Source organism: Myotis lucifugus, unplaced genomic scaffold (genome assembly GCF_000147115.1).
Source record: "Myotis lucifugus unplaced genomic scaffold, Myoluc2.0 scaffold_1085, whole genome shotgun sequence".
Classification (NCBI taxonomy): Eukaryota; Metazoa; Chordata; class Mammalia; order Chiroptera; family Vespertilionidae; genus Myotis; species Myotis lucifugus.
The window spans coordinates 28,096-44,049 of record NW_005872133.1 but is presented as its reverse complement, the minus strand read 5'-3'; the positions used below and the strand labels follow the sequence as shown (position 1 = coordinate 44,049).

Genomic DNA, 15,954 nt, shown 5'->3' with positions numbered 1-15,954 from the left:
CACACCGGTGCCAACAGGCTCTGTACATGGCAGGCTCCCTCTGCTCACCCTAGGGCAGTGATGGCGAAACTTTTGAGCTCGGCGTGTCAGCATTTTGAAAAACCCTAACTTAACTCTGGTGCCGTGTCACATATAGAAATTTTTTGATATTTGCAACTATAGTAAAACAAAGACATATTTTTGATATTTATTTTATATATTTAAATGCCATTTAACAAAGAAAAATCAACCAAAAAAATGAGTTCGCGTGTCACCTCTGACACTCGTGTCATAGGTTCGCCATCACTGCCCTAGGGAATGGATGGCACTCCGTTGAGGGCAGCAGTGGGGTCTGTCCCCCCATGGTGACGGCTCCATGCCCAATTCCTGTCTCCCCAGCACCAGACTCACACCTCCAACCTTCCAACCTCCCATCCCTCCTCCCCTAGACCCCCAAAGACACAATGACTGGTGCAGGGCAAGACTAGAACCAAGGAGACCACCCCTCACTGTGTCCAGCAGAGCCCTGGCCACTAAGGCCCCAGGACTGTGTCCTTTCCTCCCTGGTCTCAGGCTCCCCCACCCCAACCACGGGTCTTCATTCTCCCCACCACAGGCTGCGGCACCTGAAGACCCCCAGGATGTGACCTACGCCCAGCTCAAGCCCTTGACCCTCAGCCAGCAGTCAAGTGCACCCCCTTCCTCCCCATCAGAGGAGCCCCGAGAAGAGCCCAGCTTGTATGCTTCTCTGGCCATGCACTAGCCCAGCAAAGACCCAGACCCCACACTCCAGGGAGGTCCGTGCAGGGACCCTAAAAGGCGTGAAAGCTGCTGCCATGGACACTCAGGTAGTGACCCCTGCCAGCCTGGAGACCTGACGTGCCCCCAGCAGCTCCTGGGACCTTTTGGAAGTTAACTGCTTCCAGGAACTGCGTCGTTACTCAGCTGACTTACAGACCCCGCCACAGGGACCCTGCTGACTGCAAGGATCCCAGGGAACTGCCATCGAGGCAGTAAGTATGCAAGTGGCAACCTCGGGCTGAGGGGGGGCCTACTGCCCGGCCACTGTCACTGTGCACTTAACTGAGCCCAAAAGTTCCCAGACGGGGACCAACCACAGGACGCAAGGTGGCTGCACCACTGAGGGGTTGCTCAACTTCGTGTTCCTCATTTCCCAAGACTCAGCCACTTCCTCCCCTGAGAAAGCGTCTCACCAAGAAAAAGAGAAGCCTGCTCCCTCCTGACCACTTCTTCATCCCCCAGACCCAGGGGGAGGGGCGCTACTCCATGGCCACTAACCATTCCCCACTTCACTTAAATCTCAAGACAGAACTGGGAATCCACCCATCAACCATCCTGTAACCAGCTGTGAAATGAGCCTGTAGATCTTGTCAATTAAAACTCATCAGCAAACCAAGGTGGATGGATCCAGATCAGCTCTCAGCTCCCACCCCCCCCCCCCCCTCACCCAGACTTCTTGCCAGGGACCAGGGTCAAAAGCTGTAAGTGGGAGCTGACCCGACCTCCACTTGCTACTTCCTCTACATCAGTGGTTCCCAAACTTATTTGGCCTACCGCCCCCTTTCCAGAAAAAATATTACTCAGCCCCTGGAAATTAATTTTTTTTAAATTTTAATAGCAGTTACTCATTGCCCCCAAATGCACCTGTGGCCATCACCGCCCCCCTGGATCGCTGCAGCGCCCACCGGGGGGCGGTAGCGCCCACTTTGGGAATCACTGCTCTACATGCAAATGACTCCAGCTTTCAGAACTTCCTGGTTTTTATTCAGAATGCTCATCTTTAAACTTAAAATGATTTCCACCCTAATTTGGCTGTGGCTAGAACGTCAGCCTACAGCAGTGATGGCAAACCTTGACACGCCTATCAGAGGTGACATGCAAACTCATTTTTTTGGTTGATTTTTGTTAAATGGCATTTAAATATCTATATATATAAAAGACTAATATGCTGTGTCCCTCCCACTGTCTGACTGGTTGCTATGATGCACACTGACCACCAGGGGGTACTCACTGCAGGAGTTGCCGAGCTGCAGTGACTTGACAGCTGCATTTCTCTGGTGACGCACCCCAAAACCAGAGAGGAGAGAGCCCAATTCCTCGCAGGGCCTCGCGACTCCCCCTTTGGCCATGGGTTACGTTGTTGCTGGGGCACCATCAGCCCAGAATCTGGTTTACTGCACACTTGTGTTCCACACCCTGTAGGAAAGCAACTTTGCAGAGTGCCCTCTCTTACCCTGGGACCCCTCGGGGGATGTTGGAGAGCTGGTTCTGGCCCGATCTCTGCAGGCCAGCCCAAGGGACCCCACCTAAGGGACCCCCGCTCACTCCACAGATGCCCGGGAGGGAACTTGGGAGGTTGGTTTCAGGGAATATCCCACCTGTCTCACCCAGTCCCGCCCCGCCAGCCACCTTCTAATTAATTCCTGTTCAATGTGCACAAATCTGTGCACCAGGGTCACGAGTATAAAATATCAAAAATGTCTTTGTTCTACTATGGTTGCAAATATCAAAAAAATTTCTATGTGACACGGCACCAGAGTTAGGTTAGGGTTTTTCAAAATGCTGACACGCTGAGCTCAACAGGTTAATGTCACTGGCCTACAGACCAAAGGGTCCGGGTTTGATTCCGGTCAAGGACATATACCTGGCTGGGGCTTGTGCAGGAAGCAACCAATTTGTTTGTTCTTCCCTCTCTCCCTAAATAGCAAATTGAAAAATACCCTCAGGCAAGGATTAACAAAAAATTTGCTTGCCAATAGTAATCAAGTTTTGATTCAAAGAACCTTCCCGTTATAGCCTTGGTCTCCCTGTTGTGTGAATGTTTTGTCCACTAGCACAGGCCCTACCTTAGGACAAGGACTGGCACCTACAAGCTGTCACAAGTACCCACAGTGGTGGCTTCAGCAGCAGCACATACAAACAGTGGACAGCTCAGCATGGCTCCTCGCGAGGATGACGTGCAGATTCATGAAGCATCCCCAATTTTTTGATTAACAGCAACTAGACTTTAGGGGGTGATAACTTTGCAGTGTATACGGATGTTTGTTTTACACCAGAAATAAAAGCCCACAAGGATGTGACCAAACCAGGTTAGCCAGGCCCCCTGTGCAGAAAGTTTGACAGGTGTGAACTAGCTCTAAGTAACCTGGTGAAGAACCCAGGCCACGCTTTTCCCAGCTACAGACTATGTTCGGAGCAGGGAGGGAAAGAGATCACCATAGAGACCAGTTCAAAGTGTTTTATTATCTGAATGTAAAACTAGACACCCCGCCAGTCCAGGGGGGATGAGGGGACCTAATCCTCCTCCTCGTCATCACCGGCTCCAGCCCCGCCCTGGCCCTTCTTGGCGTTCTTCCTCTTCACGCGGCCTGGGCGGCCACCCCCGTATGGAGACCGGAGGGAGAAGTCGATGTGCTTCTGAGAGTCCAGACGGACAATGAAGGACGGGATGTTCACCACCTGCTTGCGGACCCTGGAGGGGGGATGGCAGGTCAAGGGGGAGTAGGACCCCACACCGGACAAGACACCACTCTCCTCATTTGTGCCTCAAGCTGACAGGTTTGGCATTTATAGCTGCGCTCACACAGCTAAGCTGGCCGGGCCTCCTGACCCTATGGCCTCCGGGTCCATCTAATCTAACCCGTACAGATACTGTGAGATGAGCTTCTCTCATTTCACACAACAGGGAGATTCAGAGGTAACCACACAAGGCCACAAAGCCAATGAGGTGAGGTGGCAGTGTATAAATCCGAGATCTAACTTTCCAATATTCTGAATTGTGCCAGACACGGAGCTTCCTTTTCCTGCAGTTTCACTGCCCTGGAAGCAGCAGCCGGAGGCTGGGCTCTATGAAGTCATTTCCAACAAGAAATGTGACTGAGGCTCTTGCCCGTGGGTCGTCGCAGGGCTAGGGAAGGGCTTAGGCAGCAATTCCATAAAGCAGCATCCTGGCCACTTACTGCATAGCTCCCCCCGAGTGGTGCCAATTTATAGAAAGGGCAAGACCCGCTGCCCTGTCTTCACTACACCAGCCACCACCCTGAGCCAGCATCTGCGCCGCACCAGACCCTGGACTGTGGTCCATTAGCCAAGTTAACACCCACAGTGCAAGAATCCAAGAGGATCAGGGTCTGGAACAACTTCACGAGTGGGTCCAGGATCCAGCTGAGCCCACCCAAGCAAACTGAGGCCCAATGTCTTCTCTCTCAACTGGGGGCACCAGAGCTGTTACCTGTCCAGCTGCCTGCATGCCTGGCAGAGGCCTTCGCAAGGTGTACGGCTCAAGCCGCAGTGACCCTTGCGCTGGGCTATGGGGGGGTGAGGCGGCCCCCAGCTCCCCACAAGCTGTTTGTAGGGGTCACTCTGTACCCTCAAGGTGAGCTCACACCTTTGTCACCTCCGAGGGCTGCACAGGAGACAGGGACAGCAGGCTTAGTGAGAGCAACCTTCAGAAGGGATGGGGGTGGCGGGGGCTGAGGGATTCAGGGAGCCTGGCATAGGTGGTACCTGATGTGACGCTGGCGGATCAGCACACGGGCATGGTGGATGGACTTGGCCAAGCCCAGCTTGAAGACCTGGGTCTGCAGGCGCCTCTCCAAGAAATCCTCGATCTTCAGGCCCAGGATGTAATCCAGCTTCATCTTGCCCTCGTCCAGCACTCCAATGCGGACCAGACGCCGCAGCAGGGCATTGCCTGGTGAAGGGGAGGAAGCATGAGCTACGGTTCTGGCTGAGCTCACACTTGATGGGTGCAAGTCCTCCACCCTATGCTGACCATGCTGGTGGGACATCAGTGCACGTACAGCTAATTCTGACATAGGAGTCAACATGCCAGCCACCATGTGACTGGTGTGACCCTCACACAACCCTAAGGCAGGTTCCTATGGCTACATCCATCTCACCAGCAAGGGCATGTGACCACATACAGGTATGTCCTCATCTGGAAAAGGAGAACCTTCCTCAGAGTTGTCAGGAAGGAAAATGACAACCCACTAAAAGGGCTCAGCATTCACCTGCAAGACTAAGGGCTGCTGTTATCAAACTATGACTCCCAGAACAAAGCCTGGGCGTAAGCTAATATCCTGGAGTTAAGAAAGCCTACCAGCTTCACAGCACAGGCTATAGCTAATTAGCACCTTAACACGGAGATAAAAGCCCAAAACTTTCGTCCTTGGAAAGGTTTAGCTTCACTTCTCCCCCTCCCTTTCCTGTGGCTAAATGGCTTCATTTACTAGAAAGTGAAGGTGCTGACTTCCCCTTGCAATTTCCATTTCTACCCTGGAAAACCACAATCCTTGGACACCTACAGATCACCTGTCATCTCTGCCACATGACTGTCATCTAACTACAGCCTTGAGTAAGTTTCACTGTGACTAGCTATGAGTCCTGAAACCAGAACCAGCAGTGGCCTGCTCCCTACAACCTCTGGGATTCAGTCTCACCCAATACCAGTGTCATTGGGAAAGGGGACCAGTGTCATAAGACTGTCAAAGGGAGGCCTCTCTCACCATTTGTTCTTACAGGTATCAGTAGCCATCCCTATGAGGTGCTGTGCAGATTAAATAACACATACCGCCGAAACCGGTTTAGCTCAGTGGATAGAGCGTCAGCCTGCGGACTGAAAGGTCCCAGGTTCGATTCCGGTCAAGGGCATGTACCTGGGTTGCGGGCACATCCCCAGTAGATGGGCAGGAGGCAACTGATCTATGTTTCTCATCGATGTTTCTAACTCTCTATCTCTCTCCCTTCCTCTCTGTAAAAAATAAAATATATTTAAAAATAAAAAATAAATAAAAAACTGAGTTCTTTAAAAAATAAATAACACATACCAAGATCTTAGAAAAAAGTACTTAGCCAATCCTTATAAAACATCAGCTATTTTATAATTATTGCCACCTTACAATCTAAGAGGTACTATTAAAATTTGAGTGTGATCGTGTCCATCTTCCACTAACTTCCCATCTCAAAGCAGAAAATTAAGACCTTAAGCAAGAGTCTAAATGTCTTCCCTGTGACATCCACAAGTCCTCTCCTGTTCAGGCCTTTGCTAAATGTCACCTGAATGCCCCTGACCGCCTTATTTAAGCAGGCAAATGTACACAGCAAGTCCCCCTCCCTGCAGTCACCATCAGAAATTTCACTGTCTATCCCCACCAGAACCATGTCACATTATATACATACATACATACATACATACACACACACACACACACACACACACACACACAGCTATAGCCAGGTGCCCCAGCTTGGCGGGCATTATTGATTTTGGTCAACAGTAAACTAACCTCCATTATCCCTCATAAGGGACAGTGTAGGGATTTGTATCCAGAGCCACTTCTCCACGCCCCCCCCCTCCCACGTTCCCATTAAACGCCAAGGATCCACTTATTCCACTTTAACACTCTGACCACTGGACAGGCACGCCTAGAAGAACCGCAGTGGCCCCGCACCTCATGGCTGTCCTGTGTGATCCCATACACACCTTCAAACAAACGCCGTTGGTCTTTCTCGTCCAGCGTCAGCAGCTCCCGGGCAGCCTTGCGGATCTTGGCCAGGGTGAATTTTGACCCTCCAGACCTCACGTTTGTTTCGGAGCCCATACTCTCCTGCAAAAAAAAAGGGGGGGGGGGTGAGGGGAGTAGGAGTTAATGAGCGAACAGGCTGTCCCCAGGGACTAGTGCCAAAGCTGGATTGGTGGCTCGGGGGTGCACAAAAACCTTCCCCAACCACTAAAAGTTCTGAACTTGGGGGAGAGGGAAGAGGACACACCGCGGAGAACTAGAACAGACCGAGCACGTGGCCGGCCTCACCCACGCGTTCGCCTCCCCCCCGACCCCGGAAGCCAAAACCCTGCGTTGGCCCCTCACCGATCAGCTTCAGCTCTTGGTCGAGGCGGGACTTCTCGAAGGGTCTCCGCGGGGTCACATAGGTCTTGCGACAAACCCAACTCCGGGCCACGGGCATGTTGGCGGCGCTGCTCCGCCTGCGCAGGAGAGAAACGCGGTGGTGAGGAACGCGGTTGGCGCCTGCGCGGTCCCACGACTACGCTAGAATCCCGTGGCGGCCAGAGATCTCGCGAGAACGTCCCCAAAACTTCCAGAACCGCCTTCACTCCACAAACGTGTAGCCGTCCTGTCCAGCCATCCTCATCTCACCGGCCGCCCCAACCTCTTCACTGTTTTTATCCGAGTTTAAGAGGCCCACGCGGCCTTACAACCCACACCAGAACCAGGAAGCACAGCAACCCACCTAACCCAAGCGCGGACCCGGCTGAGAAAGAGGAGCGCACGCGCCCCGGCAGCGCTTTTATAGCAACGCCGCCGTCGCGTGACGTCATCGCGCACGACGCCCGCCTGCACCAATCAGAAGGGGCGTTGGCGGGCGGCCCCTCTGTGGAGACGAGAGGCGGGGCCAGAGCGGCTTTAATAAAAGGGGGCCCGTGGCTCTCGGCCTGACAGGGACTCGGGGCACCGACGCCTCCGGAAGTGGGGACCCTCTTCCGCCCCGCGGTGGTTCCCTAAATCCCGCCTGCTGGCCTCCGAGTCGGTGTAATGCTGGAGGCGTTACCGCCACCCTTTCTAGACCTCAGACGGCTCCCTCTCGGGGGGCTCACAGCTTCTTCCAGAAGCTTCTCCGTGGATTCGGTGAACAATGAAGTCGTTCTTTCCTCAGAACAACGTCACCCCGAAGCCAGCGGCTCGGGCTGCCTCGGGACGGCCGCCCTCCCTCCGCGGGCGCCAGGATTTGCTCCGCACGGTGACAACCGGGAATGCACAGCCCCTCTGCTCACGGAGCTTAGAGTCTCAGGGGAACGGAAAAAAAAATAGCAAATTGAAGGAAGTAAATCCCTTCGGAGCGGGAACCATGAAGAAAATATAAAAATTACTAATAATGACTGAGGGGAAATGGTACTTCCCATAGGATGGTTCCGGCGGACTCTGAGGAGGGGGCGTTTGTTTGTTATTTTAAACGTAAGACCCAAGGATAAAAAAGCTTTGTGCCTACTTTTTTTTTTTTCTAATTTTCTATGGATTTTTAGAAATGAAAGAAGACAGATACATCGACTTGCATGCTCTCACTGGTTGATTCCGCCTGTGCCCAGGGCGGGGATGGGACCGGCAGCCCTGGCGCTTCAGGACGATGCTCCAAGCAACTGAACCACCCCGGCCAGGGCGGCTGGTGCCTCTTTCCCCAAGATAGCAATTTCTTTTTTATTTTTAATTATTTTAATCCTCACCCGAGAATATTTTTCCATACATGCACCCCGACTAGGGTCCCTGGTCACCACCAGGGAGGAGCCTGCAACCAAGGTACAGGCCTTGACTGGAATCGAACCCAGGACGCCTTCGTCCACAGGCCGACGCTCTATCCACTGAGCCAAACAGGCTAGGGCAGCAGTTTCTATTCTGAGGTTGGTTCCCAGGACCGGGTGACTGTTGGGCAACCTCTCCCTGCAGAGTCTGCTCCACCGTGACACCATTTGTCACCTGGAGGAATCGGCAGTTTTTTTATCTCCTTTGCCCGCATCTTACCCTCAGGGTTATTTCCTCTGGTCCTTTTCTCCCTGGAATAATCCCATTCACACCCCAGGGCTTTGCTTGTGTCGTTAGATTTATGTTTATTGAGCTCTTTAAATGTGCTAGGCTTTGGGCCAAACACTGTCTGGGTTTTAAGGATTCTAGTGGCCCATGATTGTATTAAAAGTAATAGGTGGCATTTTGAAATGCTTACTGCACAGGAGGCACTGTTTTAAGAATTTTATATGAATTGATGTATTTAATCCTCAATGCATGCTTATGAGCGCTCTCAGAGAAGTTGCCTGGCCTCATTAAGGAGCACTAACACTGTTATCAATTGTATTTCACAGAGACCGTCTGGAGGCACCAAAAGGTGGTTACAGAATGTGTGCAAGACTGCACAATGTGGAAATAAATGAAAACAAGCAAAAGATATTTATTCAGAGTGAGAGCATCAATCACCGTCACTTGCATTTTGGCAGAGTCCAAGGCAGGCAGAAGGGTTTTATAGTGCAAAAAAGGTACAGTTTTATTTTTTGTTTTTTTTTAATTTTTTTATTAAGTTATTACATATGTGTCCTTATCCCCACATTACCCCCTATCCCCCCCCCCCCACTGTTTTTTTTTTTAATATATTTTATTGACTTTTTACAGAGAGGAAGGAAGGGAGAGAGACAGAGAGTTAGAAACATCGATGAGAGAAAAACATCGACCAGCTGCCTCCTGCACATCTCCCACTGGGGATGTGCCCGCAACCCAGGTATATGCCCCTGACCGGAACCGAACCTGGGACCCTTCAGTCCGCAGGCCGACACTCTATCCACTGAGCCAAACCGGTTTCGGCTGTTGTTGTTTTCTTTAATATTTTTATTGATTTCAGAGAGGAACAGCGAGGGAGATAGTAACATCAATGATGAGAGAGAATCATTGATTGGCTGCCTGCTGTGCCGCCCTCCTCCCCCTTACTGCAACCCAGGCATGTGCCCTGATCAGGAATCAGCCAGGATCTCTTGGTTCCTGGATGGACCCACATCCACTGAGCAACACCAGGTGTGCCCTGATTGGAGGCTGTTGGCCTGGGGAAAGCTGGAGGTGGGCTATTTTCATGTGTGCTATCTGAAAACATTTTTTAAAATATTTTTTTATTGATTTCAGAGAGGAAGGGAGAGGGAGAGAGAGAGAGAAACATCAGTGAGAGAGAATCATTGATTGGCTGCCTCCTGCATGCCCCCTACTGGGGATCAAGCCTGCAACCTGGGCATGTGCCCTTCTTCAGAATCGAACCCGGGACCCTGCAGTCCATAGGCCGATGCTCTATCCACTGAGCCAAACCAGCCAGGGCCTGGCTTTCTCTTGATCTTAAATTGGAACCAGGGACAAAAATTAGGGAAGCTATCAGTTTCTAATCAAGTCCTGGCACTGTTACAGGGATCATTGTTTCATCCATCTGCCCACCCCCGTCCCATGATAAAGCGTCCGCCCATGGACTGAAGGGTCTGGGGTTTGTTTTTTGTCAAGGGCACATGCCCGTGTTGCGGGCTCCATCCCCAGTAGGGAGTGTGCAAGAGGCAGCCAATCAATGATTCTCTCTCATCACTAATGTTTCTCTCCCTCTCCCTTCCTCTCTGAAATCAATAAAAATATATTTAAAAAATAATAATAAAGGAGCTAGAATATAAATGTATGCTATTCCAGAAGACCCAAGAGCATTTCCTGAGATTCTCCTCCCCTTTCTAAACTCCTGTTCTGAAACAACATTCACCTCCTTCTTCTCTTCATGCATTATTTTTATTTACATACTAGAGGCCCAGTGCACAAAATTCATGCATGGGGGGTGGGGGGTGTCCCTCAGCCCAGCCTGCACTCTCTCACAATCCAGGATGCTACATGCACCAGTGACCATACTTTTCATACAGGTGAAAGGCATCTTGCTGTTGTATGGGCAGCTACATTTTTTTGCCCTGATTATAAAAAGTACATAACATGATCCTTCTGAGGCAGTAGTACCATTTTCCCCATCTTATGGTTGGAAAAACTGAAGCAGAGAGAAGTTAAGTAATTGGCTTTGTCACACAGTTATAAGTGTCAGAATCAGGGCTGACCACAAAATGTGCAAGCCAGAGGCCATGCAGGTCATCACTGCATCATCCTGTTTTTTTTTCAGTGTTAGAGTAGCCTTGCCAGGTTTTAATTTTTAAATCTAAGAGACTGTTCCCAATATATAGGGTAGGGTCCCTAGACCTGGCTGGCGGTCAGGGCCATCTATAGGGCAACTGGTGGTCAGGGTGATGGGGGAGGTTGATGGGGGGGGAAAGGGCTGCTACTGCCGGTTGCCTCCCTCTGGGGTGGGAGTGGGGGGCAGTCGCTCAACACAGGAGCTGCCCCTGGTGGTCTGTGCATGTCATAGCAACCAGTCATTCTGCCAGTAGTTCCCCCGTTCAGTTGATTTGCATATTAGGGTTTTATTATATAGGACGCATCTGAAATGTTTCATTAAAATATTTTCAAAAGGAAGTTTAACACGGTGGGAATAGCTCAGACTTTGTTCAGAGTGAGAAAGACCAGGTTCTAAATCCCAGCCCTGTTACTTACTAGCTGTGTGACCTTGGGCAAGTCATTTCCCTCCTCCAGACGTTTGCTCATGAAAAGCAGATGCAAAGGGCCACACTCCCCAGGACTGTCCTAAGGATCCAAATCACAAACTCCACATTTATTCAACAAGTTTATTGAGATCTCTTGGGACCTGAGCCCTGTAGAAAAGAGAGATGAATCAAACCGAGTCTTCACTCTCAAGAAGCTCACAGTTTGGAAACAAGTAACTACAAAAACAACACAGCCAGTAAGTGCTTTGAAACATGGAGGGACACAAGGAGGATGTAGTGTTCATAAATCTGGAATCAAAAACTAGCCGTAGGCAGAGGTAGGAAGGTGTTCTCGTCTCCCACACAGAGATGAACTTGGGACCATGTCGAAAGGCTCTCGCCCCAGACGCAGCCACGCCCTGTAAGTCTCTGGAGTTCACTGCAGGCTGGCCCACTGCAGGGAGGTGTAGACCACCTTACCATCCGGCTGCGGAGAACAGAGGAGCAGCGTCTTCCTGACGCTGGTTCCCAGGCGGCCGGCAGACACCAGGTCCTGGAGTGGGATGGGGTCCCCGGGAGCCCAGCACTGGGCGATGTAGTGGGCATGGAAGCGGAGCGGGTCACCTGGGTGAGGAAGGGAGGCATGCAGCGGTTTCCAGTGGCAGAGGCTGGGGGACACCGGACTGCCTGCCGACAGGAGGCAGGGAATCCTTTTAGCAAACACTAACTTGAGGCTATTTTTTCCATTGCTTTTCAGGAGTGGAAGGGAGGGAGGCGGGGGTGGGGGGGGTGGGGGGGGAGAAAAACATCAACCAGTTGCCTCCAACACACACCCCAACCTGGGAATCAAACCCAAAACCCAGTACTTGTCCTCGAGACCCTTTGGTGTGCAGCTGATGCTCTAACCACTGAGAAACACCAGCTAGGGCCACTGTATTTTTATTATCTTTTTTTAAAAAAAAAATATCTTATTGATTTTTTTACAGAGAGGAAGTGAGAGGGATAGAGAGTTAGAAACATCAATGAGAGAGAAACATCCATCAGCTGCCTCCTGCACACTCCCTACTGGGATGTGCCCACAACCAAGGTACATGCCCTTGACCGGAATCGAACCTGGGACCCTTCAGTCCACAGGCCGACGCTCTAGCCACTGAGCCAAACCGATTAGGGCCACTGTGAGTATTTTTAAAATAGATACCCTTAGCCCTGGCTGGTGTGGCTCAGTTGGCTGGAGCATAATCCCATATATCAAAAGGTGGAGGGTTTGATTCCAGTCAGGGCACATATGGGAGGCAGCAGATCAATGTTTCTCTCTCACATTGATGTGTTTGTTTGTTTGTTTTTCTTTTGTTAATGCTCACCAGGAGATATTTTTCCATTGATGATTTAGGGAGAGTGGAAGAGAGAGGGAAAGACAGTGAGAAACATCGGTGTCAATTGGTTGCCGCCTGCATGGGAGGAGCCTGCAACCAAGATACGTGCCCTTGACCAGAATCCTTCAGTCTGCAGGCCTACGCTCTATCCATTGAGCCAAACCGGCTAGGGCTGTTTGTTTCTTCTCTCTCTCTCACCCTTCCTCTCCCTAAATTTTAAAAATTAAAAAATAACACCCTGGCAGGTGTGTTCAATGGTTAGAGCACTGGCCTGTGCACCACCGAAGTGTCTCGGGTTCAATTACCTGGCAAGGGCACCTACCTGGTTGCAGGTTTGATCCCCAGCCCTGGTCAGGGTGCATGCGGGAGGCAACCAATCAATGTCTCTCTCACAGTGATTTCTTTGTTTCTCTCTTTCTCTGTCTCTGTCTCACCCCTTGCTCCTTTCCACTCTCTCTAAAATAAAAAAAATCAGCCCTAGCTGGTTTGGCTCGGTGGATAGAGTGTCAGCCCACAGACTGAAGGATCCTGGATTGAATTCCGGTCGAGGGCACATACCTTGGTTGCAGGCTGAATCCCTGGCCCCAGTGATACTCTCTCCCCCACCCTTCCACTCCCTCTAAAAATCAATGGAAAAATATCCTCGGGTGAGGATTAACAAAAAAATAAATAAATGATTCAAAAAGTATTAAAAAGCCACAAATATCCTTAGACCCAGGTATTCATCTTCTCGAAAAGTATAGAAGTACAGCAGAGGGAGGAGAGGGTCCTAATATATGTGATGGCAGAAGATTTGACTTGGGTGGTGGGCACACGGTGAAATATAGATCTTGTGACATAGAAACCATACCTGAAACCTATATGATCATGTCAACCAATGTCACCCCAGTAAGTTTAATTAAAATAAAAAATAAAATGTACAGTGGCACTAAAATCTACCTACGTACATCACCTAGTGCTAAGACTCTCCCCTCAGCTGCGGAAGACTTAGTGGGCAGTCTCCAATCAATAGCTGAGCTCTGACTACCTTATCAGAAAGTTATATCTTTTCACGTTCTTAGGGAGAACAAAAAGGGTGATATTTTGCAGACTTATTTCTTTAAACTTTTATTTATTTTTTAATATTTTCATTTATTGATTGATTTGAGAGAGAGAGATTAAGATTTCTTATCCCTCCTTTGTCAAGGGCGGGGAAAAAAAGGAGACATATGTAATACTCTTTGTAATACTTTAAGCAATAAAACAATAAAGTAAAATTAAATTAAATTTTTAAAAAAAAGATTTCTTATCCCTCTTATTTATGCATTGATTGATTGATTGATTCTTCTATGTACCCTGACCCCGAAAACCTTGGGGTATCGGGACAGTGCTCTAACCAACTAAACTACACAGCCAGGGCCTAATTTTTTTAAATTTTTAGTTACATAATAGAGGTACCCTTACTACAAACTCAAAAATTAAGTGATTCATCTAGTCCGTTTATCTATACCTGATGCAAATTCCCTTCCACAAGTAACCACTGTAGTTGGGCTGGAGTAGAGTACATCCTTTCATGCCTCTTCTACTTTCTTGATAGGATTCTTAGTCCACTTGGTGCTCCATTTTATTCTAAGTTCTTTTCATAGTCTTTCACTAGAGCCACAATCTTTACGGCTACTTAAATAATGTGTATACAACTGTATAACAATATAAAACGTGAATTACTTTTTACTAAACATGTTTTCTACAAGCTATTCTTTTTTTCTCTCTTTGGTCATTTTTATTGATTTTTTTTTTTTTTTTACAGAGAGAGGCATCGACCTGTCATTCCACACATCCATGTATTCATTGGTTGACTCATGTTATGTGCCCTGATCCAGGATCAAACCCACAACCATAGCTCATTGGGAGGATGCTCCAACCAACTGAGCCTCCAGGCCAGCGCACTCCCTTTGGTCATTTTTACTATAAATGTACATGAACCTGTATCAGTCTGACAACTAATGGTGCTTCTCTAACAGCTACCAGTGATGTTTAACCACTAGCTTATTAATCATCATCCTTCATCATGATTACTATCTAACTTTTGTTTTGAATACTGTAAAAAATACTGCAGTTAATATTTCTTATATGTTTGATATACCTATGTATTTTTAGGTGAAACTTCTGGATGGAAGTATTAATAAAATTTACTATCCTGTCCCCCAAATAAGCTTGGGGGTCCCAAGTGTCTCCTGTCCTTCCATGTGTTTCAGACGCTGAGAAAATGAGACAAAAAAAGAAAAAGGCAGAATTGTGGTGGGCCTGTGAAGAAAGGGCCAGCAACCGGAGGCCCCGGGCCAAACTCACCAGGATAGACCAGGAAGTCGCCCCCGAACTTGCCAGCCGCGCTGAGGAAGAAGCCTCGCTCCCACAGGTCTCTGTAGATGCTGTAGCGCAGCTCATGGGCCGGGCGGCCGGCGTGGGGCCAGTCCTTGGACTGCACCCTCCAGTCCAGGGGCCTGGCCTTGATGGGCCGAGGCCTAGCTGTGGCCAGCTGGACGAGCAGGGCAGACCTGGGCAGGGGGGCCGCCCCCTCGGAAGGCCCTGGTTGGGGAGAGGAGGAGCCTGCGGAGGTGAACCCCAGAGTTTGGTGAATCCAAGACGGAAGGTCTTCCTCCCATCCCCGAGGGAGACCCACCCAAGCCCTAAAGTCCCAGCCAGAATTCCCCAAAGATCTCCCCTCTCCTCCCCCAGGTCCTGGGCTTCCACTCCCACCCGCACCGGCTTCCTCCTGCTCTCCAGAAGCCTGGCTCGCACCGGCCTCATCCTCCGCGGCTGGGTTCTCACTGGCTTCCTGGCTCTCGCTGGTCCCGGAGCCCCGGTCCAGCTTCTGCTTCTTGGCCGCCTGGCCCTCTGCGATCTTCTCCAGGAGCTCCTGGCGGCGGGTCTCGCGGGCCTCGGCCGCCAGGGCGCTTTGCTCCTGGAAGCCCTGCTCCTGCTCACGCTTGAAGGATGCCAGAGCCTGCGGAGTAAACTTAGCTGGAACCTCAGGATCCAGGTATGCCCGCCCCTAGGAAGCCAGGAAGCCTGACTCCCCGAGCCCCCCCAGCCTTAGGGCCCGAACCGGAGATCCCAGGTGCCCGCCCCCCCACTATCCCACCCGCACCGGTCCAGGGAGTTCGCCCCCCAGCCCGCCCCCTTACCAGGCTGTGTTGGCGGGGATCCGGGCGCGGGGCGCTGACCAGGGTCACGGCGCCGATCTCGGCCAGGAGCCGCGCCTCCTCCGGCATCAGCAGCAGCGGGAGGCCCAGGCGCGAGTTCTGGCGGGGCCCGCGGGGCAGGGCGCCCACCGTGCGGCCCCCGACTCCCAGGCGCTCCCGCAGCGCCTGCACCGCCTCGGCCCCCCACACCAGGGAGCGGCCGTTCGCCACCTCCACCACCAGCATCCTCCTGCGGGAGCCGGGGCACCGCGGTCACCGACAGAGCCGCCCGGAGCGATCCCACCGCCTCGGGGGTCTC

At 50.9% G+C, this 15,954-nt stretch overlaps 3 protein-coding genes across 3 annotated transcripts in view; 1 reads left to right on the top strand and 2 right to left on the bottom strand.

Annotated features, from left to right (window-relative positions):
• The window catches only part of LOC102419801 (leukocyte immunoglobulin-like receptor subfamily A member 6), a 23,823-nt gene extending 22,427 nt beyond the window's left edge, over window positions 1-1,396 (top strand). The window contains exon 11 of the mRNA XM_023747991.1: window positions 593-1,396. Coding sequence (XP_023603759.1) covers window positions 593-742 — 150 coding nt within the window. The 3' untranslated portion in view covers window positions 743-1,396. The remainder of the gene's footprint in view (window positions 1-592) is intronic.
• Window positions 1,397-3,222: 1,826 nt separating this feature from the next.
• Window positions 3,223-7,335, bottom strand: RPS9 (ribosomal protein S9). Its single transcript, XM_014449249.2, is given in 6 exon segments — window positions 3,223-3,472; window positions 4,507-4,693; window positions 6,485-6,566; window positions 6,568-6,608; window positions 6,870-6,985; window positions 7,252-7,335. Coding segments are annotated over 5 exon segments (585 nt in total). The 5' UTR covers window positions 6,967-6,985; window positions 7,252-7,335; the 3' UTR covers window positions 3,223-3,294.
• Window positions 7,336-11,228: 3,893 nt separating this feature from the next.
• The window catches only part of TSEN34 (tRNA splicing endonuclease subunit 34), a 5,673-nt gene continuing 947 nt past the window's right edge, over window positions 11,229-15,954 (bottom strand). The window contains exons 2-5 of the mRNA XM_006107269.3: window positions 15,639-15,885; window positions 15,217-15,457; window positions 14,803-15,060; window positions 11,229-11,725 (exon numbers count right to left, since the gene is read on the bottom strand). Coding sequence (XP_006107331.1) covers window positions 11,538-11,725; window positions 14,803-15,060; window positions 15,217-15,457; window positions 15,639-15,881 — 930 coding nt within the window. The 5' untranslated portion in view covers window positions 15,882-15,885 and the 3' untranslated portion in view covers window positions 11,229-11,537. The remainder of the gene's footprint in view (window positions 11,726-14,802; window positions 15,061-15,216; window positions 15,458-15,638; window positions 15,886-15,954) is intronic.